At 36.2% G+C, this 24,928-nt stretch overlaps 1 protein-coding gene across 1 annotated transcript in view; it reads right to left on the minus strand.

Moving 5' to 3' along the window:
• The window catches only part of LOC123249778 (DNA topoisomerase 2-binding protein 1-like), a 62,829-nt gene that overhangs the window by 32,829 nt on the left and 5,072 nt on the right, over positions 1-24,928 (minus strand). The window contains exons 6-12 of the mRNA XM_044678899.1: positions 19,848-20,031; positions 19,293-19,461; positions 17,125-17,294; positions 16,709-16,941; positions 10,975-11,291; positions 9,895-10,070; positions 8,341-8,552 (exon numbers count right to left, since the gene is read on the minus strand). Of these exons, the coding sequence (XP_044534834.1) occupies positions 8,341-8,552; positions 9,895-10,070; positions 10,975-11,291; positions 16,709-16,941; positions 17,125-17,294; positions 19,293-19,461; positions 19,848-20,031 (1,461 nt within the window). The remainder of the gene's footprint in view (positions 1-8,340; positions 8,553-9,894; positions 10,071-10,974; positions 11,292-16,708; positions 16,942-17,124; positions 17,295-19,292; positions 19,462-19,847; positions 20,032-24,928) is intronic.

Raw genomic sequence — 24,928 nt, forward strand, 5'->3', positions numbered from 1 at the left:
CAATAAGTCTCAATCCCAAAAGACCAGGATCCACAGATCTCCAATCCAAGGGAAGGAAAGGAACCAAAAGTCAGGGCTGCCAGGTTTTTTTTATACCACCCTCGGCCAACCACTCTCTCCCCTGTACTTACGGCCCTCTGGGAACATTCCGATATCCAATGAACCCACCTGTCAATCAACAGTGTGGATTCCTGGCTCCCAGAGATTCAATATAACAATACCAACATATTGTGTATGTTCTTCCCTCTTTGAGCAAATTCTGATGAGATTAAGGTTCAAACGCTTCCCTCTCCACTTAGTTCATCTTTTCCTCTACTGCAAAAGCACTTTGAAAATTTTTTAAAACAATCTTTTTATTATTATGAAGTTACTAACAAATGTTTCAGGAGATGAAGAATAAAAAAAGATAATTGCATGTGAAGCTATGAAATCCTGTTATGTACCTTAAAAATACTTATTAAATTAAAACTAGTTGGCAAGATATTTTCCTGTATGTTTTCTACATGAAGATTTTGCTGATTATCCTAACTGCCTATGGCTACTGAAATCCATCTTGTGTTCCTTATGAATATAATCTCTGTATAAGTTCTTTATGTGTTTACTATATCTGCGGGTTTTTATGTATTTTTTTATATATTATAGATTATAAACTCCTTGAGGGAAGAGGTTATTTTTTTTTGTCTTCATTTTACCAGCACCTAACATTGTGGGCAAGTGACAGCCTCTCTGAGACTTAGTCGTACCAGCCTCAACATCTTCAGGATGTTCAAATGAAATCAGGACTTCTTTAAGCATTAAAAAATTATTATTTTAAACCCTTTACCTTCTGTCTTAGTATTAATTCTAAGATAGAAGAATGAAAAAGGTCAGGCAATTGGGACTGACTCCCCAAGTGTCACACAACTAGGAAGTGTCTGAAGCCATATTTGAACCCAGGACCTCCTGACTCCTGATGAAGCATTTTTATCTCATGTGCTACCTAGCTACTCCTTAAAAAAACCCAAACCTAACTTTCCATCTTAGAACCAATATAGTATATTGGTTCCAGGTCAGAAGAGAGGTAAGGGCTAGGCAGTAGGGGTTAAGTGATTTGTCCAGGCACAGTTAGGAAGTATCTAAAGCCAGATATGGACCCATCTTTAGGTTTGCCTCTCAATCCACTGAGTCACCTAGCTGCCCTCATTTGATTAATTTTGCTTTTTAAAAAGTTTTTTTCTTCAGTGGATTTTTTGTGCTTCTTTTGCCAATGGGCTTATTTTGTTCTTTTAAGGTATTATTTCCTTCAGGTTTTTTGTCCCTCCTTTTCCAGCTCCCTTTTTCATTTTTCTGCATCATTCTCATTTATTTTCTGAAATTTTCTTCTATTTTCCTTATTTGCTTTTTAAAAATCCCTTCTGAGACTTCCATGAATTTTGTGGGACTTGAGACCAATTCACAGTTCTCTTTGAGGCTTTGGATGTAGTAGCATTGACTTTTCTTTCTTCTGAATGTTTTGATCTTCACTAACCCAAATCCCTTTATATATTATGTTCCTTTTTTTCTGTTTGCTCATTTTCACCTTATTTACTTTTAAATTTTAAAATAACTGTTAGAGTTAGGTTCCATTTCTGTGGAGGGGGCAATGTTCCAACTTTTAGGTCCTTTGTGCAGCTGACTTCAGGGATCTGTAAGATTTCAGGTCTTCCAAGATGGAATGATGTAAAGAGAGATTTATTTAATACTCTTCTGGTCTTTTCTCTGGTATGTGAGCAACCATAAGTAATCTTTTCCTCCCTGGAACTGTAATCACATCCCCTGTTCTCTTGTGCCCAGAAGTGTTGGTGTGGTAGTATTCCTACTCACTTTGGAACCTTGATTTTGTAAAGGTGAATTACCAGGGAAGTTAACTAAATATTATCTGTGGGTTCACAATGTGGGTTCACAAATGTGAGGGTGACAGGAATGACAGATGACAGGACCAAACAAGGTAGGGAGACCAGGTTTAACTACTAGGAAGTAACTGTTAACAGAAAATGACAGTTAGGCCCCAACAGTCACTCAGCCCACCTAGGCAAAGGCCTATGGAACCAGCAGGCATAAGGCAAAGATTTATAACAGTTTAATTGAGGGAAACAATAATAAAGGATGGGAATAAGAGATTTCTACTCTTATAAGCTAAGGGCAAACCACAGGGTCAAGGGAGGGACTTATCTACACTAATCTAAGACCTAAGCCAGGCAAGGCCCAGAGAATAATAGTACCGGAGTGGGAATCCTCACAGTAGAGTCCAGAGATGTTTTCAGGATACCAGGAACCAACTCCTCCAGAACTGATGGTCCAAAGTAGCCCAGTAGGGAGAGGAAGTCTGCAAGCTGTCCACCAGATCGCAGATCACTCCCTACTCAGTGCTGTCATGCAGGATAGATGTCCTCTGCTTCCAACCTTCACCACACTCCAGGATCCCAGGGAATCAGGTTGCAACTCCACTAGCTCTGAAATCTCCCAGGGAATCAGTTACTACTTGTCCCAACCACCATGGAGTCCTTCTCAGAGAGTGACAGCCACTTCCTGCTTCCCCATTCAATGTGGAATTTTCTAGTCCTTCCTGTTAGGTCTAATACTAATACTACACTAATAACTAAATAATAATCTTCCTCACAACAATCTAGGACTGTGATCTGGATCTGCATATAGGCAATGTGACAGTTCCTACACTCAGAACCAGCAAAAGAATATCTGTAGTCTTCTTCTGACCAGTTATCCATTTACTGTCCATTACTGTTCATGGGCTGAGACCTCCACATGCAGTTGCCACTGATTTAGTTACCCCCAAGACCAGTACTAGCTTGCCAAAATGAGGCTAGCCTTGGTCTGCTAGTGTGTATTCCATTCTCATCCTGGTGCAACAGACCTTTTGTGCCAACCTTGAAGTTGTCTTGGGCTGAAAAATGATTTCACCTTATCTTTTTGTCAGTTCTGACACTCCAGAATTATTTTGAGGCATATCGAAGTTTCTTGGAGGGTAATTTGGGAGAGATCATCAGAATCCTTGTTCCTTCTCTGACATCTTGCTTCCACCTACCCTGTCTCCAGCATCATATTTTGCAGAAAAAATTGAGGTAATTTGCTAAGAACTCCCTCTTCTTCATTTCCTATCATTATATGCCTCCTGTCACTATTTCCTTCTTTACCCGTTTTACCTAACAGTGGTTTTACCCCTTACCAATGCTAACCCTCCTTATTTAAGTAATCTCATTTCATCCCATCTCCTCCAAGAGACTGCCTCTTCTATCATCTTCTCATTTTCACTTATTTTCAACATCTTCATCTCTACTGTGTCATTTGCTACTTCCTACTAATAAGGTCTTGTCTCCCCCACCTAGGAAAAAACCCTCACTTGATCCTTCTTTCCCTGGTATCTCTCTGGATATATACAACAAGTGCCTCTACTTTCTCTTCTCCTACTCTCTTAATAACCCTTTACAATCTGGTTTCTGATCTTATCATTGCACTGAAGTTGCTTTCTCCAAAATTACTAATGATCCCTTAGTTTCCAAATCCAATGACTTTTACTCAATCCTTAATCTTTGGAGCCTTTGTCACTCTGATTACCCTCTTCTATTTGATACTCTCTTCTAGGTTTTCAGGATACCCCTCTCCTGTTTCTCCTATTTATCTGACTATTCTCTTGTCTCCTTTACTGGATCCTCTTCTAGATCACACTTTCTCTCCCTATTCTGTTCTGGAGCTTCTTTTCTCCTTAGACATTACTTCACTTGGTAATATCCTCAGTTCCCATGAATTTAATTATGATCTCTCTGCTGAGGATTCTCAAATCTACCTATCCTGCTCCAAACTCTCCCAACTTCCCTTTTTCTGTGGAGGACACTAAATTCCTAATCACTAGATTGACCATCTGGGACATTCTTGAGTCATTCTTTTCCCCTCAACATCCAGTTGATTGACAGATTTGTCAGTTTAATCTCCACAGCACCCCTCATCAATCCTCTTCTCTCCACTCACCCGGTCACCATCCTGTTTGAGAACCTTATCACTTCTCCCTTCTACTAATGGAATAGCTTCCTAATTGGTCACCTTGTTTAGTTTCTTTGCTCTCTAATCCATTCTCCACATTTACAGCCTTTTATAATCTGACCTTAGCCAATTATCCTTCCAGGTTTATTGCTCATTACTTTCCATGTGTCTATATTCCACTCAAACTGACCTATTTATTTTCTATTTATTTTCAGGACATGACATTCTATTTCCCATCTTTGTGCTTTTTTGGACAATTTGTCTCTTATGGACTTAACAGCCTTTAAAAAAGTCCTAATTTCCTTCAAGGTTCTAGTGCTCCCTCCTACCTAATTCCTAGCCCAACCTCCTTCCATATGCTGATTTCCTTATTCTTCTGGAAATTCTCTTTGCTCTATGTTTTATATTTGTGTTCCTGTTCATTTTCAACAGAATATAGTATCTTTGAGGATAGGTAGCTGTTTTGTTTTTGTTTTTGTAGCCCAGCATTTCCCATAATACCTGGGAAATATTAAGTGCTTAATAAAAACCCTACTGAAAGAATGAACACATACCTACTCTCTCCTGAATCTTTAATCTCTCCTCTCTATTGGCTTTTCCCCCCACTGCATACAAACATGTTCATGTCTTCGCTGCCCTCAATGTTCACTTGATCCATGTATGTTTGTAACCTACAATCTTTTCTCTTGTCTCCTAGAAGCTTGGAGTCTGACTTCTTTATCCATCACTTGCCTTGCTAATAAATCTGACAGCCTTTTCTAAGTCCCTATCCTTTTCAGTCTCTGTGCAGCCCGTTACTCTCCTAGCTCTTAATTTTTAGACACTCTACTCTTCTAGTTCTATCTATACCTCGATCTCCTTTGAGGAATTTTCATCCAACTCCTTCCCTCTAAATATGGATTCCCCACATCACTCTCCTGGGCCCTCTTTTCCCTCTCTATTTTTATCAATGATCTCATTAGCTTCTATGTTTCAATGATCATCTCATAGATGATTCTTGGACCTATTTAACTGGCTTGAGCCTCCTAATTGACCTCTCTTCTTAAATCTCCAAATGCTTATTAGACACTTTGAAGTTATCTTCCTATATTAAAGTTCTGACCATATCAATGTTCCAAGTCAGAGTCAACAAACATTTATTTATTTACTAAGTACTTACTATGTGCCAAGCATTGGGATAATCAAGCATGGGGGATACAGAAAGAGGCAAAAGAATGTCTTTGTCCTCAATAAGCTCAGTGTCCAATAAGGGAATCAATAAATATGTATAAACAAGCTATACACAGAAGGGGCACTAGAATTAAGAGGGGTAGTGAAAGTTTCCTAAAGATGCGATTTTATTTGGAATTTGAAGCTAGAATACAGATGAAAGACAGTGTTCCAGGTATGGGGGTACAGTCAGAGAAAATGCCTAAAGCCAAGAGATAGACTCTTCAGGAATAGCAAGGAAGCCAGTGTCACTGGATCAAAAAGTATTTGGAAACGACTAAGGTATAAGACCATGATGGTAGAAGGAAGCTAGGTTACAAAAGGCTCTGAATGCAGAGGATTTTATATTTGGTCCTGGGATAGCAATAAAGGAGTCCCTGCAATGGCATGGATAGACCTTTGCTTAAGGAAAATCACTTTGTTAGCTAAATAGAAGATTTACCCAAAATAATTATCCAAAGCAATATAATAGATGAAATCAAATGAAATTTTATTCAGTTCACATTTGAATACATTTTGGAATCCAGCAGAATGGTACAGCTGGCTTTGTGTAGGCAATTATTTTGGTTCCTCATTGAAATGTATTTACTATAAGGATTGAAAAAGTAATAAGAAACATTACTTAGATTTACCGGAAACTTATAGACCCCAGGAATAGTAGAGAAGTGAGTGGTGGCAATAATTTTGGTTCCTTGGACTGCTTTGTCCAGATGACTGTTGCTTTCATAGTCAGAGACAAGTACCCTTGAAAAGTAGGAAGGAAAAAAAGCTCCATAAGGTTGTTAAGGTATAAAAACAAATATAATAAAGATAAGCTTAGAAAGCTCCTACTTTTGCCTTCTTATATCTTAATGTTTCCTAACTCTCCCAGAGCAAAAGATAACAGTAAACAGTGGGGCAAGAAGTTGCAAGAGGTTAATCTTTACAGTCAGAAAATGCTTCCATAAATTTTCATCACCTAATGAGCAAAAAGCCCCAATAAATCTGTAGTTAGAATCTCCGTCTTCCAACTGAATTTGGGAAAGCACACGTGTAGAAAAAAAGGCTGGCATGACTCTTCCACTTGAACTTAAATAATAATACCACATGTATCATACTGTTGGCTGAGAGAAATATTCATCTGCTGACAACTATGGCAACTATGCTATTAAAAAGTGGACCGAATAGAATAGCCTAGTGAATAGAACTCTAAAACCATTATACAAATTGGATTTCCAAGATCCCTGCATTGCACCACAAAGTGAATCCAGAAGAAATGAGAAAAGCAAAATAGAAATTAATAAGTTTAGGAAATAGATGTTTACCATAACAGAGTCCTTTATATTTGACCAAGATCAGTACAATGAAAGTATTGCCTACAAAGCCATGTATGAACACTGAGCAATAAAGAGATGGTATAAATTTTGCTGTGCAGGCTTTATCGTTCCTTTCATGGAACTATTTTATTTTATCATCAAAAGAATAATTTTTTATTAAAACATTGTAATATGTTGGTAAAGTATAATTGCCTCTCTTGGGCTATCTTGTGAAGGATTTCTCTTTCTGTATGAAGTAGCATCACTCTGGGGAGAAAAACAAAACAAAACAAATAGGACAAGTTAAGTGACAAATTTTTTAATAGCACTCTTTCAAATATGCTGAATAAAACAAACTGGCATTTGTAAGTAAGGTTTTAAGCTTGCATTTCTTCATCTAAAAAATTAAGGTGATCATACTTCTTTTACTTCATAATGTTGTAAGAAAATCACCTGTGAAAATACTAAATTTATATGAATTCATGTTATTTAGAAATTAAAGATATCTTTAAGGTCATCTTGTCTAACTGCTTCATTTTATGATTCAGAAAAATGAGGCACAGAGAGAGGTAGACTGATTTTCTCAAAGACAATTAGTTGCAAAGAAAGGAATCCGAACCCAGGTCCTTTCTTCTCCCCATTACTTAATGTTACTCAGAATAGGCTTAGACCTCAAACAACTGGTGATTTTCACTTATTTATGGAATGAAAATTTCTCCTACTAAGTCTCTACTTAAATGAAGTAATATACTCATTTTAATGAGTATTTATTGAGTCACTGCTATGTGTTTATTGTTGACAAGAAAGACAACAGTCACACCAGACATAGCAAGAAAGTCCTAAGGCTGAAGAGTGCAGGCTCCTAACAGGAAGCAAAGCTGCCTTGCCATGGACTGTGGTGTGATGCTCCTGATCTTTTAGTCTGTCATGTCACTGACTCAGGAGCAGGACAATAGAGGGCAGCCTTTAGGAAATCATGGAAGTCCTGGTCAAGGAGGGATCTTTGTCTCTAAGAATATAGCCAGAGCTGGATTATGAGGAATCAATAAACTAAATAAACTTTTATTAAGCATTTATTATGCACTAAGGGGAAACAAATAAAAAGCAGAAACAGACCATTGCCTCAAGAAACTTACATTTGAATGATCATTATGGTTTTGGTGCATTCAGATTTGATTCTTTTGTTTCTTATGAAGACTGTCTTGGAACAGCATACTTTTGGAAAGCTGCTATTGAGAATTCTTGTCTCATTTTAAGTTACATAACTGGTTTAGTATGAGTCAACAAAAAAGCTATTGACATTAAATACAACTTAAGACTTTCCAATTTTACTTCCTGTCTTTTCTGCTAGTTTAAGTGTTTAAAAATTATTTTGAAATCATGAAAACAGCCTCGTAGCCATTGTTCATCTCTGGGGTACATTCAGATAATACATAGAGATAATGAAAGTTAAATGTTACCTATCTGTGCTGGCACTATGTATTCATTTTTCCATCTTCAAAGATAATTTGCAACTGTAATTTATCAGACTTTAAAATACGAGTGCCTAAATTGCAAGAGCCAAAAATAAAAGTTCTTTCCTTGGGAAGATACTCAGTATAATTTGGTATTTTTTATACCATGATGTTTTTTTCCAACAGAATATAATGTCCTAGGGGAGCATGGATGTTTTCATTAAGAAATCTTTGTTGAATTGAATCTATTACCTCATTTGTAAAACGATAGGGTTAAACACTAAGGTCTCTTTCAGCCCTATATCTATGGTCCCATGATTCAGTTAGTTATAGAAATGTTCATAACAAAATAAAATCATCATGGCAACCTTGTTTGGGTAGATTTCCAACCATAAACTTGTATTCATCTGCTTTCTTCCCCAACTTGGCAGTTTCCAATATCCAAGCCATAGTCACTGTAGGTAATCCCCACTTCTGTGCGGTCTGATATTTAGAACCATCTGGCTGTTTCACTATAAGATGAGTACTGGCAAGAATGTCTTTCTCTGCAGAGTCCTCATGCACAAAGAATTCTTGAACTCTGAAATTTTTAAGAGTTTATGTGAATGATAGGCAGTTTTCAGATGAAGAAACTAAAACTATCAATAATCACATGAAAAAGTATTCTAAATCTCTCCTGATTAGAGAAATGCAAATCAAAACAACTCTGAGGTACCACCTCACACCTAGCTGACTGGCCAATAGGACAGTAAAGGAAAATAATAAATGTTGGAGGGAATGTGACAAAATTGGGACACTAATACACTGTTGGTGGTCTGGAAGGCAATTTGGAATTATGCCTAAATGGCTTTAAAAGAATGCATACCCTCTGATCCAGCAATACCACTATTAGGTTTGTACCTTAAAGAGATAACAATGAAAAGTATTTATACAAAAATATTCATAGCTGCACTCTTTGTGGTGGCAAAAAATTGGAAAATGAGGGTATGTCCCTCAATTGGGGAATGGCTGAACAAACTGTGGTATATAATGGTGATGAAATACTACAGTGCTGTAAGGAATGATGAATTGGAGGGTTTCTATATGAACTGGAAGAACCTGATGCAGAGTGAGATGAGCAGAACATTATACACAGAAAGTGAAACATTGTGGAACAATCCAATGTAAAGGAACTTATGAGAAAGAATGCTATCCACATGCATTCTTTTAAAGCCCTTTGGGCATAATTCTAAATTGCCTTCGTCTTTTGTAAAAACAAGTATCATCACCAGAAAGGGGCAAGTTTTAAAGATGACATAGGTTTAGGGATAGAAATGTTAAATTCAGTTTTTGATATGTCTATTTTGAGATGTCAGATCCAGGTGGATCAAGCATTGGCCATGTCTTATATTACTGGAGTGGAACAAAGACTCAGTTTATTTTACATGTTATATGAGAAATGAGTATCAATGACTGTGGACCTAAAGGTTCCATAATCTCTATTATCAGGATCAGGGATGGAAATGTGCCTTTTTCCTCTTACTAATTCATGCCACCAGAAATACTTTAACAGCATTTGTGGCTTACTTAATTGGTAGACTTTTGTTGTTGTTTTTTTTTTTTGTTTGTTTTTAACCCTTGTACTTCAGTGTATTGTCTCATAGGTGGAAGATTGGTAAGGGTGGGCAATGGGGGTCAAGTGACTTGCCCAGGGTCACACAGCTGGGAAGTGGCTGAGGCCGGGTTTGAACCTAGGACCTCCTGTCTCTAGGCCTGACTCTCACTCCACTGAGCTACCCAGCTGCCCCAATTGGTAGACTTTTAAAAATTATTACACAGAAATAAGTAATACAAAGATACAAAGTCAAATCCTATTTTGCATATTTCCCCAATAAAATTAACAAAAGAGCACACCAAGTCTAAATACTAATGAGAATACACACCTTGCTCCAAGCAAGCTTGCCAAGTATACCAAAGAATCTTTCTCTGCTCCAATAAATTGGCTGAATGAAAGAACGCAGTTTTCTAAAGGAGTACCACTTCCTTCCAATACTGGTATTGGTGTGAAGAGTGGATTTGACTTTGGGTCAAAAAACTTTTGTTGTTCAATACAAGTAATCTTAAAGAAGAAAAAAAAGCAGGAAGAAGGTATCAGCATTAATGCTAGTTCAGTTACAAAAGTTTTTGTTTAAATGAGAAGCATTAGTTGTGCCTTAAAAATTTTTTTTATATATTTAAGATTATGCTCAATATATTTTCACTCTCTTGCTCCCTTCTCACCTTTTTTATAAAAGAAACAGAATAAGGAACCTATATTGAATTGTCTTAATGTGTAATAGTGGCTAGAAAGCTGGTCTTAAGAGTCATAAAGACCTTGGTTCAAGTCTTGCCTTCTGTTCCATACTGCTTGGCTGACCCTGGGCAAGTTCTGTGTCCCAGAGTCCAAGTTGCAATAGTAGTAGGAATTTCCTCATTACAAGTTTCCTATATCACTGAAATCACAGGTCTAACAAAAAAATCCCCCCAATATTAGGAATAAAAGGATTAAAGTTAATTCATTATATAGGAATACTAAAATCTTTCAGAGTGACCAAAATTTAGACACTAAGCATTGCTTTAAAATTAACTTTTTTTTTCTATTGAGTCCATTAAGCTGGACTTTTCTTCTCATCAGTTTAATGAGAAGCTTGAAAAGTAGAAAGTTTTAGGGAAAAGCCTATGTAAGTAGCAACTAGGCAGGTAAATACAGGATGGTATTTATATATGACAAGTATGTCACCTCCTTATTATGCCAGGAATCATATGGGCACTTTGATTGCAACCATTTACAGCCCAATTAAACATTTGCTTTTGTTTCTGAGTTTTAATATCTCAATAGTGCTCAGTGCAAACTCTTATCTAAAGTAGAACTTTTGTGCAAAAATAACCCACCACCAATGAATACATAGTTAATCTTCAATCACAATTCTCATCCTTGACTATCAGTAACAATATTACTTGAGAATGCACCAGTTTCCTCTTACCAGCCATGTATCTGTAACAACTTCTCCTACAGTTGACTCCATTTCACACCCCAGTAAAGGAACTACAACATAATCAGCAATACTTCTGCTATGGAAGGGCAGAATTATTCCAGCATTTTCCTTAATAGCACTGGCAATGAAAGATTCATCTTCATCATCATAACCTACAACGAGGAAATTCTTCTGGCTAAATAAGCTTTCATTGATTGTCAGAGTCTCAAGCAGTAAGCTGGGGTTAAAGGAAGACTGATTCTCCACTTGTAAAGTAACATGAGTAGGATCATTAAAGATCTTTGCTTCAGACATCTCATCATCATCTGAAAAGGAAAAATATTTCTCTATGAAAGCAAATTCATATTCCAATAATGCTGTTTCTGAGCAGAGATAATTTGTTGCTGAAATTATAAACAAAACACAATTTCCATGTGTGCAATGTATTGAAGGGACCCTGAATTATATAATTATTCTTTTTGCTCACTTCCACATAAATTGTTAAAGTCAATAATATTCACTTAAGGAGTGAGATGCCCAAAAGATTCCCAATAGTCCACAATCCAGTTAGTTGAAAATTATCTTAAAGGTCTTAAAAATGATCTTTAAGAGAAGATGCTGAACAAGTGGGAAGAAAAAAATTATAGACTATTCCCCAATTCCCTTTGTGGCAACAAAGACCACCAAATGGATTTCAAACAGAATAGGAACTCTTTATAAACGGTAAGGTTATCTAGATGATATTGTGCAGAATACATCACATACCTGAAATACTATATACTATATTTAAACTGGATGGTCCAGTCCAACCAACTTTAATAAAGGAGAAAATTGATGTCTGAAGGCTATGAAACTTGTCTAAAATCATACTAATAGAAAACAGCAGGGTTGAGATTCTTACTCAGAGCTAGCACTGAGCCAGATTATGTACCCTCTCTAGTCAGTGGTTCCAAAAAAAGAGAGACGTCCTGTCCCTTCCAATAATTTAAGCTCTTTGTGATGTCCTTTTCCTGAGCCTTTCATTGGAGAATTCAGATCTCAGTCTGGACAAAAGGAGAGTCTTCTGGATGCCCGGAGTAACCATGTTGTGTTTACAATGGCCACACAGCACATATACAACAGCATATCCTAGCATGGTAGACAAGAGGAGGGAGGACTCCATCCGTGGCTTCAGAAAGATTAAGTCCAGAACTTCAGACCTAAGATTTTTTTGCTTCAAAATCAAAAGGTTGATTTGAGGGCCAAAAAGGGGTTCCAATTAATATTAACTTTCCAATAAATCATGCAATATCACAATCTCTTTAAAGACTCTAAATTACAAGTGACTCAAAGGGCAAAAGACAAATGTAGACTATTACCAATGATGATTTTCATGTAAGATATATAAAAGATATCATCTGAGAAATGTATGATTGGAAAAGAAGATATAACAGATGTTTAACCCAAGTCACATACTAGTACCTACTTAATTAAAAAATAAAACAAATGTTTATTAACAACTTTCATTTTTTATAGTACTTACATTCCCTACTGTATCCCTTCCAACCCCTTCCCAGAGGGCCATCCCTTTTAATATAGAAAAGAGAAAGAAAAAAAATGTCTGCAAAATTACTTAATGAACCAAAAATGTGTCTAACATCAAAAATGTATTCCCAAGGCTCCTCCAACTGTGTAAAAAAGCAATGGAAGCTATTTTTTTCTCTCTCTTCTTTAGTCAAGCTTGTTCAGTCCTTATAATTTTACGGAATTCATATTGAACTGTTTTGTTCTCATTCTTTCCATTTAGATTGTTCTATTCATTGTGTATATTGCTTTCCTGATTATTTTTATTTGTATCAAGTGATATATTTCCTCTCTAATCTTCATGTTTATAATTTCTTATATCACAGTAATAATTCCATTATATTTCATATATAATGTTTAGTTACTCTCAAATAATAGGTACCTACTTGTAATATTTTTGTATATACAGAACTTTTCTTTTTTTCACTAATTATTTTGAGGTATATACTTCAAGATCAAAGGGTCCATAGACATTTTAAATTACTTTCTCTGTATGATTCAAAATTGATTTCTAAAAGGTTCTATCAATTAATAGTTCCAACAACACTTACTGTGTCTATCTTTCAACAATCTTGCTAACACCAACAATCCCCATTTTTAGTCGTTTTTTTGCCAATTTACTCTTAATATTAGCATGGACTATTAGAAGATCTAGAGAAGAGTCTCAAAAATATTGGATGAATTTCCTGCAGAGGATTTATGGAAGGACACAGGTAATAATCACAGGACAAAAAGGTCCAGGATATACTCTGCATTGTTATATGGAGCACTTTCCTTCTTTCTTCCTACAGACTACAATAAATACATCAAACTATTGTCATCCTATGAGTGCCTGTTAAAAAACCTAATAGGGTCATAGTTACACAAACATAAGAGGAAAACAACTCCCAAAATTCCTTATAAATTTCAAGAGGATTGGCATGGTGTGTTGGAGAGAAGCAGCCCTGGAGTTAAGAAGAGCTGTGTTCAAGTACCACCTCTAAATCCTAATGGATGTGTGAGTCTGCTGAACAAGAGACTTAATCTCAGAATAGTTGATTGAATTTCCTTAATAGGAGTTCTCTACACCAATGAAATCAGAGGTCTAGACTACAAAGAAAAGAAATTGCAATATTGCAGAAATTCCTACTTGTTTCACAATGGGGCTAGAATCTCTAAATATAACAACTGACCCAAGTTAGTGTCAAGGATTCTAAATAAGGTGGAGCTGAAAAATGGCTAATTGGACCAATGTGGGTAAATGTCCATAGACTAGAGATCTTATCAAATAAGGGATATATTCTCCAAATTGCACTTACCAAAAAATACAAACAAAAGCATCAAATTCCCAATTAAACCAAATTTTCATGAAAACAACACTTACGAAAATTGTAGGAAGAAAAACATTTGAAAAGATTCTAGTCATCCTGCAAGCTCCTCAAAGACAGGCACCATATTTCTTTCATATCCCTAACAGGATTTAGTCTGTTAAGAGTCTGTGCCAGGGAAGCCACTTGAATATTTAAAAATGAAATACAAAGCAATTTAAAAAAATATTCCACCCCTTCCCAGCCTCCCTAATGTGTTGTGATGTATAATGATCATTTTCATTTCTATGTAGATGGCTCCAAAAACTATGTATGTAGACCCAGTATCTAGAGCTGTGAAAAGGGAATTCTTTGTTCTCTTTGTCTATTCTGAGTTTATACTTGTGAAAGGGAATCCTTTATTCCCTTTGTCTATTTTGAGTTAACACTTGGTTAACTTAAGTACCCCTACTTAGTACTTTACTAGATTGGGAAGACAGGATTAACTCTCCTTTGTCTACTTTTTGAATTGAATCAACAAAAGTTGAACATTCTACTTAGCACTAGGTGGAGAAGCTCTCCACCCTTTCAACTCAATCAGCCAGGAAATGAGAATTCAAACCTCAATCAGCCAGGAATCTGTGAAACCTTTTGATGAGTATTCACTTCTCCAGAAGGTGAAAAGTGGTTCTCACAAACACTGCCCCCAGGGCAGTGCTGGGCAATTTGGAAGCTGTGATTAGCCCTTGTGAAGAGGGGAAGGGACAAGAAGCCACTATAAAAGGCCCTGAATTTCTGGGGCTAGAAAAAGTCAACTTTAAGAAGGAAGTCAGTTTCAAGAAGGAGTTTGATTTCAAGAAAAAAGTAAGCTTCAAAAAGAAGGTCGGCTCAGGGTAAGAAAGTTGGCCTCAGGAGTCACCTTCAGCTTGAGTCATCATCTTGACTTGCCTCTTGGAGAGAACTTGGGTGAGTGGATAGCTGCCTTTCCCTTCCTGTCTTCTGGAGAGAGTTTATTTCCGGTTGAAGGTCAGCAAGTCTGGCTGAGTCAAGCACTGGAGCAATAGTTACTTAGATAGACTAATGTCTTCTCTACCCTTTTGTATTTCTCTGCTTTCACTCTTTCCACCTCTTTTGTAAATAAAAGCTATTAAAGTCATTTTGACATTGATACTTTGAATCGGCGACCACAATTATTATTTATAATTTTCATATAATTTAGTCAAACCATTAAAATTTAATTCTTTTTTTTTAAACCCTTGTACTTCAGTGTATTGTCTCATAGGTGGAAGATTGTAAGGGTGGGCAATGGGGGTCAAGTGACTTGCCCAGGGTCACACAGGTGGGAAGTGGCTGAGGCCAGATTTGAACCTAGGACCTCCTGTCTCTAGGCCTGACTCTCACTCTACTGAGCTACCCAGCTGCCCCTAAAATTTAATTCTTACAGAGCTTGATCCTCAGTTCTACATGAATGGACTCAGTCCTACATGAAAGGACTCAATCCTTCCCAATGGACATTTCAGAATGAATGTCCTTGAGGTATCTCCAAATCACTATGTCTAATACAGAAATCATCACTTTGCCCAAACCTACTTGTTTTTCCTAACTTTCCTATTTCTGTTGTGGATAACATTACCCTTTCAATCATTCTGGTTTGCAACCCTGAAGTCATCCTTAACTTCACTCTCTCTTAATTTCATATCATCCAATCAGGACAAGTCTTGTCATTACCACTTTCATATCTCTTGGCATCTATTACCTCCTCTTTATTCACAGTCACCACCTGAATGAATGTAGAATTACTTATTCTTGTACTATGCTAAATGAAGGGGATGCAAATACAGAAGTGGGACAGGCCATGCTCTCAAGGAGTTTATATTCTAATAGAGGGAGACAAAGACTGTTTCTCCACACAGTTATTTTTATCTGCTTTTTATATATGTGAATGGTGTTTTTTTCTTCCTTAGAATCTAAGCTTCTGGAGAATGGATTCTGTTTAGTTTTAGTTTTTTTTTTTATCTCCAGTGCCTGACTTGATAGTTGACACAACAGATACTTTAAAAATTCTTGTTGAATACAGTTGTTTTGCTTGACTATATATGTATGTATGTATAATATGTATATATTTGTTACAAGGTTAACCTTGTTTAAATGAGGAAAGAAAATTGTATTTTAAAAAATATTTGTTGATTGTTGATTTGAAGAAACAGCGGAGATGGCAAGTTCACCCATAGGGCTGCTTATTGACAGGACTTTCAAAAAGTAACTGACAGAATTAGAAACCTATGCATAAAGGCTGCTCATGGTAGTGTTCAAAAAAAGAAACCAATGTAAATGTATCTTTCAAGCTTAGAAACCAAAACATCAACCCATATTATCTACAGTTAAAAAAAATTTTTTTAAACCCTTATCTTCCATCTTGGAATCAATACTAAGTGTTGGTTCCAAGGCAGAAGAGTGGTAAGGACTAGGCAATGGAGGTTAAGTGTCTTGCCCAAGGTCACACAGCTAGGAAACATCTGAGGCCAGATTTGAACCTAGGACCTCCCATCTCTAGGCCTGGCTCTCAATCCACTGAGCCACCCAGCTGACCTATATCTACAATTTTAATCTTACACCAAATATACTGAGATGAAAGCAAATTAGAAATGAGACTTGGATTTTAGTTGCAACTTAACTATTAAATGGGTAAACTTAAAAAAAAAAATCTTTTTGGTGTTTAAGTTCCAAAATTTGCAAAGGGAAAGGTAAAAGCATTTGCTTTTATCTCACAGGACTGTTTTAAGGACAGATAAGCTAAATGAAAATAAAAGTTGGTATTATCAAAATATAATTTTAGAAGCAGTTTTAAGAAAAATTCAATTTTCAGAAAAATAAATCTGACAAATAGTTCTTACCTATAGTCATGTCGTCATTGTCATTTTGGGAGAGGAGGTCTTCATCAGCTTGCTGAAGCTTCTCAGTATCTCTAAATTCTATCTTGGAAAAACTGTTATTCCTTTTCATTCCTGCTTGCTCTGATAAGGGTATCTCGACTGTTTGGTAATTCAACTGAATGTATTGCTCCTCAGAAAGTAGATAACCTTTACTAAAACATTCCAACAACCATTTTGCTTCCAGTATATGAGGCCTATGAAAACAAAAGTGCAGTCATGACATATTAGTTTGAGGTATGAGGACCAGTCTTGGCTTATCTGCCTCTTTTATAGAATTTCTATACAGTAAGGTTCTGTTTCAGGCACTTTTATAATTTACAAGACTAGAAAAATCATTTTCACTGTGGAAACTACTTTAAAGTAAAAATAGTTAGAACCTGTGTGTTGATATAGTCCAAAACTGCTTTAATTCATCATCATAATCTTCCACAATAACATGTGTTACATCTTCATTGAACTGATTAAGGCAAACTCCACCACCACAACTGATAAGTCCTCTCAACTTATCTTCATCTAACTTTTTGTCACTAAACCCACAAAGGTATATCTGCAAAGAAAGGATAGAAAAACATTTATTTTGAATGTAAACTTTTATGCCTAATAAGGGGACTGCCCCCTAATTGGCTTATTGTTAACACGCCTAGCAAAACATTGGTTTTGCTCTCTTTCTCTTTCTCTCTCTCTTCTATTTGCCTTTTAGCTCTAATTGTTGTAGTTTCCTCTTAGAAGGTGCAATATTGTATATACTTGTAGTTAGAAGATTTTTAGGGGTATAAAATGATTATGTCAAATGATCAATTGGGGAGACTAGTCTCCCAAATGATCATGGGGGATTGTGAAGATGAGATTAACTCTCCCCTCCCCATTTTTAGATTTAATCACCAGAAACATATACACTCCACTTATCCTTAAGAGGGGGATGTCTGTGACCCATGTGTGTAATAGTGGGTGATGAATCAGAATTGACTGACTGCCTTCTGGGCAGTTCTAAGTAAAGCTTTAGCTATAATTGGTCCATGTAAAAGTGGAAGAAAGGCACAGAAAGTGACAAAAGGAATTGTATTTAAAAGTGACAAGAACTTCCTGTGACCAGGTCTTTCACTTTCCAACTTGACCCTGGAGGAGCTTGGGCTGAGGACCTCGGACTGCCTTTCTATTTTCCTTTAGAACTACCATGTGGGTGAGTGAAAAAGGATGACTCCCTTCCCTGGCTTGTTCTGGAGGCACTAGACTCTAGAGAGGCCCCTTGTCTTGGAGGAGGCCTCATGGCTAAACCTTTGCTTATTTTTTTAATTTTTAAAAACCCTTACCTTCCATCTTGGAGTAAATACTGTGTATTGGCTCCAAGGCAGAATAGTGGTAAGGGTAGGCAATGGGGGTCAAGTGACTTGCCCAGGGTCACACAGCTGGGAAGTGTCTGAGGCCAGATTTGAACCTAGGACCTCCTGTCTCTAGGCCTGGTTCTCAATACACTGAGCTACCCAGCTGCCCCCCTAAGCACTTGTTTAATTTACCTCTGGGTCCCTTTTGCTGGAGCCTCTTAAGCCCTGCCTGGTTCAGACTGGGCTGGAGTAAATATCTACTCTCTCTGATTTTCTTACTTTCACTCTTTCTCCTTTTGCAAATAAACTACCATAAAAAAATCATTTGGAACTGAGTAATAATTCCTGGCAACCGCACTCTGATAAATTTAGTCCAACCCTTTTATTTTTATCCCTTACATTCTGGCCCTTACACTGGCACATAATAGGCATTTTAAAAACCCTTGTTGAGTGTCTCATTAGGGACAGTGGTATGCTTGGATAATTCCTTTAACAACAATTTCTATCATCTTTGTGCCCCATAGTAAATCATTTAGATTGATAGGAAGTGAAAATTTTCTTTTAACAAGAAAGATAAGAGACACACATTTGCTGGATTTAAGGGACAAGAATAAATAAATGCTGCATTCTATTAAATGTTACTTTATCAATGTATCCTAATAAAGCCCTAAATTTGTTGAATAAGAACCTTGCACTTTCAATCTTGTGCTCATTATAAACATATACCTTCTTTATTTCACTGATGGAGACTGAAAATATGAATCTATTTATATTTATGGCTCTCTTCTTTTGAAAAAGCTATATACAATAGCAATGCTGGACATCAGAGGAGACATAGGGTAAACCATTCTCTTTTCTTTAAGACCTCATATGGGAAATAAGAATTAAACAATGATATAAGAATCCAATGAGTGATAAAGAGTTTCAAAGATGGGTAATCAACATAGACTAGAGAAGTAGGAAAGAATCCACCTAGGCCTTGACTATTAGGCAGATTTTGGTTAGGCAGAGAAGTTGGAGAAATATAATTTTCCAAGTAGTGGGAGGAGAATGAGAAAATATGTGCAGTCAAAAAGATGCAAAAAGTGTTAACTGGAGGAAAAGTAAACAGGGCAATTTCACTGAATGGTAGAAGATGAAGTTTGAGGATAACAAGGGCCCCGCCTATGAAATACCATAATTATAAGACTAAAGAGTATTAGAGTAATAATTTATAGACATACCCGACAGCCATTTAGTAAATCCATAGGAGCTTGAAATGCATTGATATCCAAATTTTGTAGATTCTCAAGTAGAGATTCTAGTTTGTTGTTCATAACTGAATTTTGTATAAATTCATTAATGTAACCTGAATGGACATTAGAAATGTGACAAAAGTCTGAAACAGTATAACTTATATATCAAAATGTAATGAGAAAAATTCAAAAACGGTGATAAATAAATCGGGTTCCTAATGATTGTTTTTCCTCAATGAACTTTATTTTTCAGTTGAAAATAATTTTTATATTTCAAAGATAAAATTCAATATTTTTCTAAAAGACAAAATATAAACAGAACTAAATCTGTTAATAAACTTACCTGCCACAAATTATAAAATGAACTAAAAACCCTGAACAATTTTGACAAGACAATTTTTTTGTTGTACAACCATAAGTGAAAGAAAGCAATAATTCAATATTCTAATAAGAAATATTTACTGACTCTTAATAAAACAAATCCCCTTATTATAGTAAACTAATCAAGGCTAAAAAAATAACAACTGAATTATGATGAGAGACTTACCACTAGCTTCATTGTTCTGACCCAGAATAACTGAAGTATAGAGCTCACTATTTGTTTCTGATAAAAGCTCTGTTCTGTACATAGCTTCATCTTGACAGAAGCCTTTTTCAATACTGTGATAAAACCACTCAAGTGCCACACAATGTATATTCCATCTTTTAGCATATTCATATTTCTCACCTTCCATGTGCAGAAAGAAAAAAAATGGTAGTCTCTTATGAATTCTTTTACAAAATTATTTAAATTATCAAACTCAAGTGAAAAATATCTGAATTAAATCACAATACTGGAAAATACTCTACTCCAGATCATTTTAGTGCTGGGTTAAAATTTATTCTTCTAGTCAATTAGTAAGTTTAATAGCCATTACAATGGTAGGTTATGTTAATGAACTAACCTCAAACCCCAAATCCTGTAAAAAAAGAGACCTTAAATTTCTGCCCCCTGAGCATTCTTCTATCTCTAACACATCCATGCTGCCAAGTGTGCCCAACACACTAATGTAACAACAGTTATATTAGTGATACTTTCCACCACTTCCCCTCCACATTCTCTTCCCTATACTGCCTGGTTTTTTTCACCATTCCATTCCCTATTTCCATGATATTTGTATCCCCTTTGCTACTTGTCTGTTCCCTCTTTGCCTAATAAAAGTGATTGCAATCCAATTTCCTACTGCCAATTATGGTCTTTCCTGGTGAGTACCCAAAGAACCAGGTATGCCTGCCTCAATTTAGTAATTTTGTAAACTAATTATCAATTTATAATCAATGTCATTATTTTTGTCAATAAACATAGACATATTTCAATGTGAACATAACGAACATGAGATATATGTTATATATGTCTAAATGTATGCGCTTTTACATGAAAAAAGTATATGTGTATGTCAGTGCAAAAATAATAAAAACTAGTATTTTAAAAAGCAAAACTATTTCTATATCAAGCTAATACAAATTAGGATCAATTCTACACATAACTGTTCTTTTCTTCAAGTGCTTTAATACAGTGCACTTGATATCATGGCTGCAAAGAAAAAGCGATCAAGTGGAAGAAGGTATAAACAAATTAGAATTCCATGTCTGATCCTCCTGAAAATTAGGAGTTTTTGAATGTCCTATAGCATTAGCAGACTAAATAATCATCTTATTAAAATCTTTATAATGTACTCACTTCAAACTGAGCTTTATATTCATGGTCCTGAAAGAGTAAACCTCTTCCATCAAGGCAGCTTAGCAAACAAGCAGAGATAATAAAAAGGAAGCACAGTAGAAAGTCTCTCTTTCTACTCAAGTTAAGTCCAGACACTGAAGATCTTAGAAAGCCATTTCCTAGAATTCCATGTACAAGCCTTTATTTTAGTGAGAAACAGCCCAGGAACAGAAAAGAACATAGACTAGGTATGGATTCAGGATCTGTGACTCTCACTCTCATTGCTGACAAGTCATTTAACTTCTAAACTTCAGCTTCTTCATCTTTAAGAGATAAGAATACTCACACTGTCTACCTGGTAGGATCACTGTGATGAGGAAAAAGCTTGGTAAACTCAGTCATGAATGTGAGAAGCAGTTACTCTTTTCACAAAACACGGGAGAACCCAAGGTATCTCAATATAGTTTTTCAGATTCTTTGCTATCAACAGTATATCCTCCATTTCCTCTATTCCCTAGCTCATCATTCTTGAGAAGTACCCATACATGCAAAACAAGTAGCCCACCCAATCATACACAAGCTAATTCAGTGACTGGATTGACTCTAAAAGCAGAATAAGGATTAATGACCCAATTTAATCAAATAAACGATTTCCAATACAAGAAAATTATTCAATTTAGTCAGAACACCTCATTGGATTGCCTGTGTACTTAATAATTACTGCAGCTCTCTTTCTTTAAGTATTTTATTCCCTAACCCTTCTCTCTTCCTCCTCTTAGTACTTTTATGGAAAACACCAAAAAAAAAAAAACCCAAACCCAGATATATGTAAGATTTAGTAAAAGATTAAAAATGCTAATGGCTTTTAACTCAACATATACTATGACAACATGCACAGAAAATTATACATATTTTGACCGGCTTCTATGGTAAAGATCTTTTTAGCAACAGAATCTTAAACTGGTCTTAAGCCTTGGACTCTTTTCTCAGTCAATTAGGGGGCGATCCCCTTTGGCATAAGAAATTTACATTCATTAAATGCATTCAGACCCCCTTCAGTTCAATCAATACTTCATACAGTTCACTTTAGATCTTCTTATAACACTGCACAACACTTAACCCTTGCTTCCAGATTTACCATTTACAGGAGAACCATTACACAATTGTGAATCTTTAGTGTCCATGGCTGAAAAACCTGGAGATAATCACTTGGACACTCCATTAGACAACCCAGATCTAATCTTAATCACTTTCAAGAGGGATGGCATACACTACACTGGAGCTGCTGTAGTCACAGAAGTTGCTTCATTGCCCTCAAATATAAGTGCTCCAGGTGTTTGCCTCAGTGTTTTCAATTATAACCCAAGGATAAAAATGGCACCTGCCTCATAAGTGTGGATCAAATAAAATAACATTTGTAAAAGTCCTTAGCACAGTGGAGAAATGCTTTGTCTTTTCCTTTCTTCCCCATCATGGTAAATAATTCTTAGCTATGGGTCTAGCTCCGTTACCTTCTAGAATATCATATTCTAAGCTCTCTACTCCTTCATAGTAATGGTGCTAATGCTCAGATGATCCCAACCATGGTTCCCTGCTACTTGAATTTTTTCCTTCTTAGTGTTTCCAGTAATTTTTCTTTGACCTGGAAGCACTGGATTTTAGTTCTAATGTTTCTGGGAGTTTTAATTTTGGGGTTTCTTTCAAGATATGACAAGGGGATTCCTATTTTTATTTTCAGATCTGGTTATAAATGGTAGTAGTTTTCTTTTAATATTTATTGAAATAATATTCTTAACCCCATCCATCACCCTCTTTTAATCATTGCTTTTCAAGTAGTCCAGTAATTCCTAAACTTTTACTCAGCAATCTATTTTCCAAGTTATTTGTTTTTCTGACATCTCACATATTCTATTTTTTCAGTCTTGGCTTTATTTTAATATCTCTCATTGCTTCATGGAGCCCACGGCTTCTTTTTAGCTCATTTTAACTTTTCAGATTGTTGCATGGGCAAGGTTTAATACCTTTTGAGATAAGGTGCTTTTTCCAATATCTTCCACAGTTTTCATTTCTTTTCCATTTTTCCCACTAGTGTTTTCATTAAAAATTTAAATTTTTTAAAAAATTCTCACTTCCACTCTTCTAGAAATTTTAGTTAACTTGTACCCAAGTTGAATTTTTCTTTGAGTCTGTTTGTACGTATTTTGGAATCATTCTTTTCTTTTAGGATTGATGAGTAACCATGATACCACTGTAGCTTTTGGTGGTGAGATTCTTTTTTTGGTTTGCTCTTTCTTCAAGTCTATTTTTTGACTATGGACTTGATGTTAGGGCTAGGCTCTGGGCACTGATGGTAGGAAGGTCTAAGCTGATCTGGCTGCTGCTTGCTAGTCAGGTAGGTGGCTCAGTGCATAAAGCATTGGGCCTAGAGTCAGGTAGATTTGAGTTCAAATCCGTTCCTTGATACTTACTAGCTATGTGACTTTGGGTACAAAACAAACAAACAAACCCCACCCAAAATTCTATTTGTCTTTGATTCCTTATCTATAAAATGATAAGTGATAAAATAGCACCTACTTCCAAAGGTTGTTGTGAGGAACAAATGGGATACTATTTGTATAGCACTTAGCAGAATGTCTGACATTATATATGTTATATAAATGCTAGATTCATCTCGTTATTGTGTTATTTCAGGATTTCAGGAACAGCTCCACCTAGGTATCTACAAGCTTTCAGTATTTCTAAAGTGGCATAATCTAGAACAAAATTTTATCACATTTTCCTGGTCTGAGCTCTACAAATTCCTGACCTGGGTCAGGCTCTAAGCAAAAGCAAACTGTTGCTAGGCTAAGGCCCTATCAGCCAGAGGGAAAGTTCAACTGGTTCAGGGTAACAGTTATGCTTCCCTTTAGCTTGGTATTCCTGCTCTTGTTATTCCTCAGTAGGATTCACACTGGATTTGAAGCCGTAACTAAGATGCTGATTTGATCCTGGGGTCGAAGTCATATACCAGAGTTTAAGACCACTCCTTAGCCTGGACTGCACCCCTGGATGCAGGTACCTTCATCAGTTTGCCCTGGATCTATGACCTGGAACTGGGTACTGAAGAACAGAGCTATCAGTTGGTACCTGTTGCTGAGCCCCACAGGAAGTAACAGTGCCTTGTGTAGTGGTAGATTTTAGAATTAAGGCAATTAAGATTAATAAATAGTTTTGCAAGAGGATCTTGCAAATTCTTAAGTCCTTAAGCAGACTGGAAGTTGCAAGCAAGGTTTGGAACATAGGGCATGCGGGCACAGTTCTGTTGGGTGGCAGTTGGGAACACTGGCTGGCTGGAAGGCAGTTCTGAGCTAGGTTACAGACTTAGCCTGGACTGTTGAAGGCTCTGGCTGTGTTTTCCCCAAGTTGAACAGACTTCAAACCTGCTATATCTTTGCTGCTGAGATTTTAAGAAGAAAGAAATAAAACTGATCACCAGGAAGATCTTTTTGGCAACAGAACCTTAAGCTGTTCTTAAGGTTAGCCTTGGACTCTTTTCTCAGGCCATTTTGGGTCTGAGAGAGATTTGAACCATTCCCAAAGGTTTCCTGGTTCCTGTCTTTAGGAAACACTAAGAAGACAGACAGTGAGTAAAGACCCAAACCTTTGTTTTACTGGCAATTTAAGATTTTCCTCATTGCAGATTAATTGGTAGGCTAAGACATCTTTAGGCTTACCAGGGCCAATCTGCTTGGAGGCAAGGTTATACATACATACATACATATATACATACATACACACATACATACATACACACACATACTTACATATATATATATATATAAAACATATATATGTTAATAGTTTTTCTTAGTGTTAGACTAGTCAGATTAGCATTTCTTTGGGTTTTAATAGTTAATTTATAAGGAGTTTAGAGAAGCTTGGAAGA

The sequence above is a fragment of the Gracilinanus agilis genome, chromosome 5 (assembly GCF_016433145.1).
Source record: "Gracilinanus agilis isolate LMUSP501 chromosome 5, AgileGrace, whole genome shotgun sequence".
In the NCBI taxonomy this organism is placed as follows: Eukaryota; Metazoa; Chordata; class Mammalia; order Didelphimorphia; family Didelphidae; genus Gracilinanus; species Gracilinanus agilis.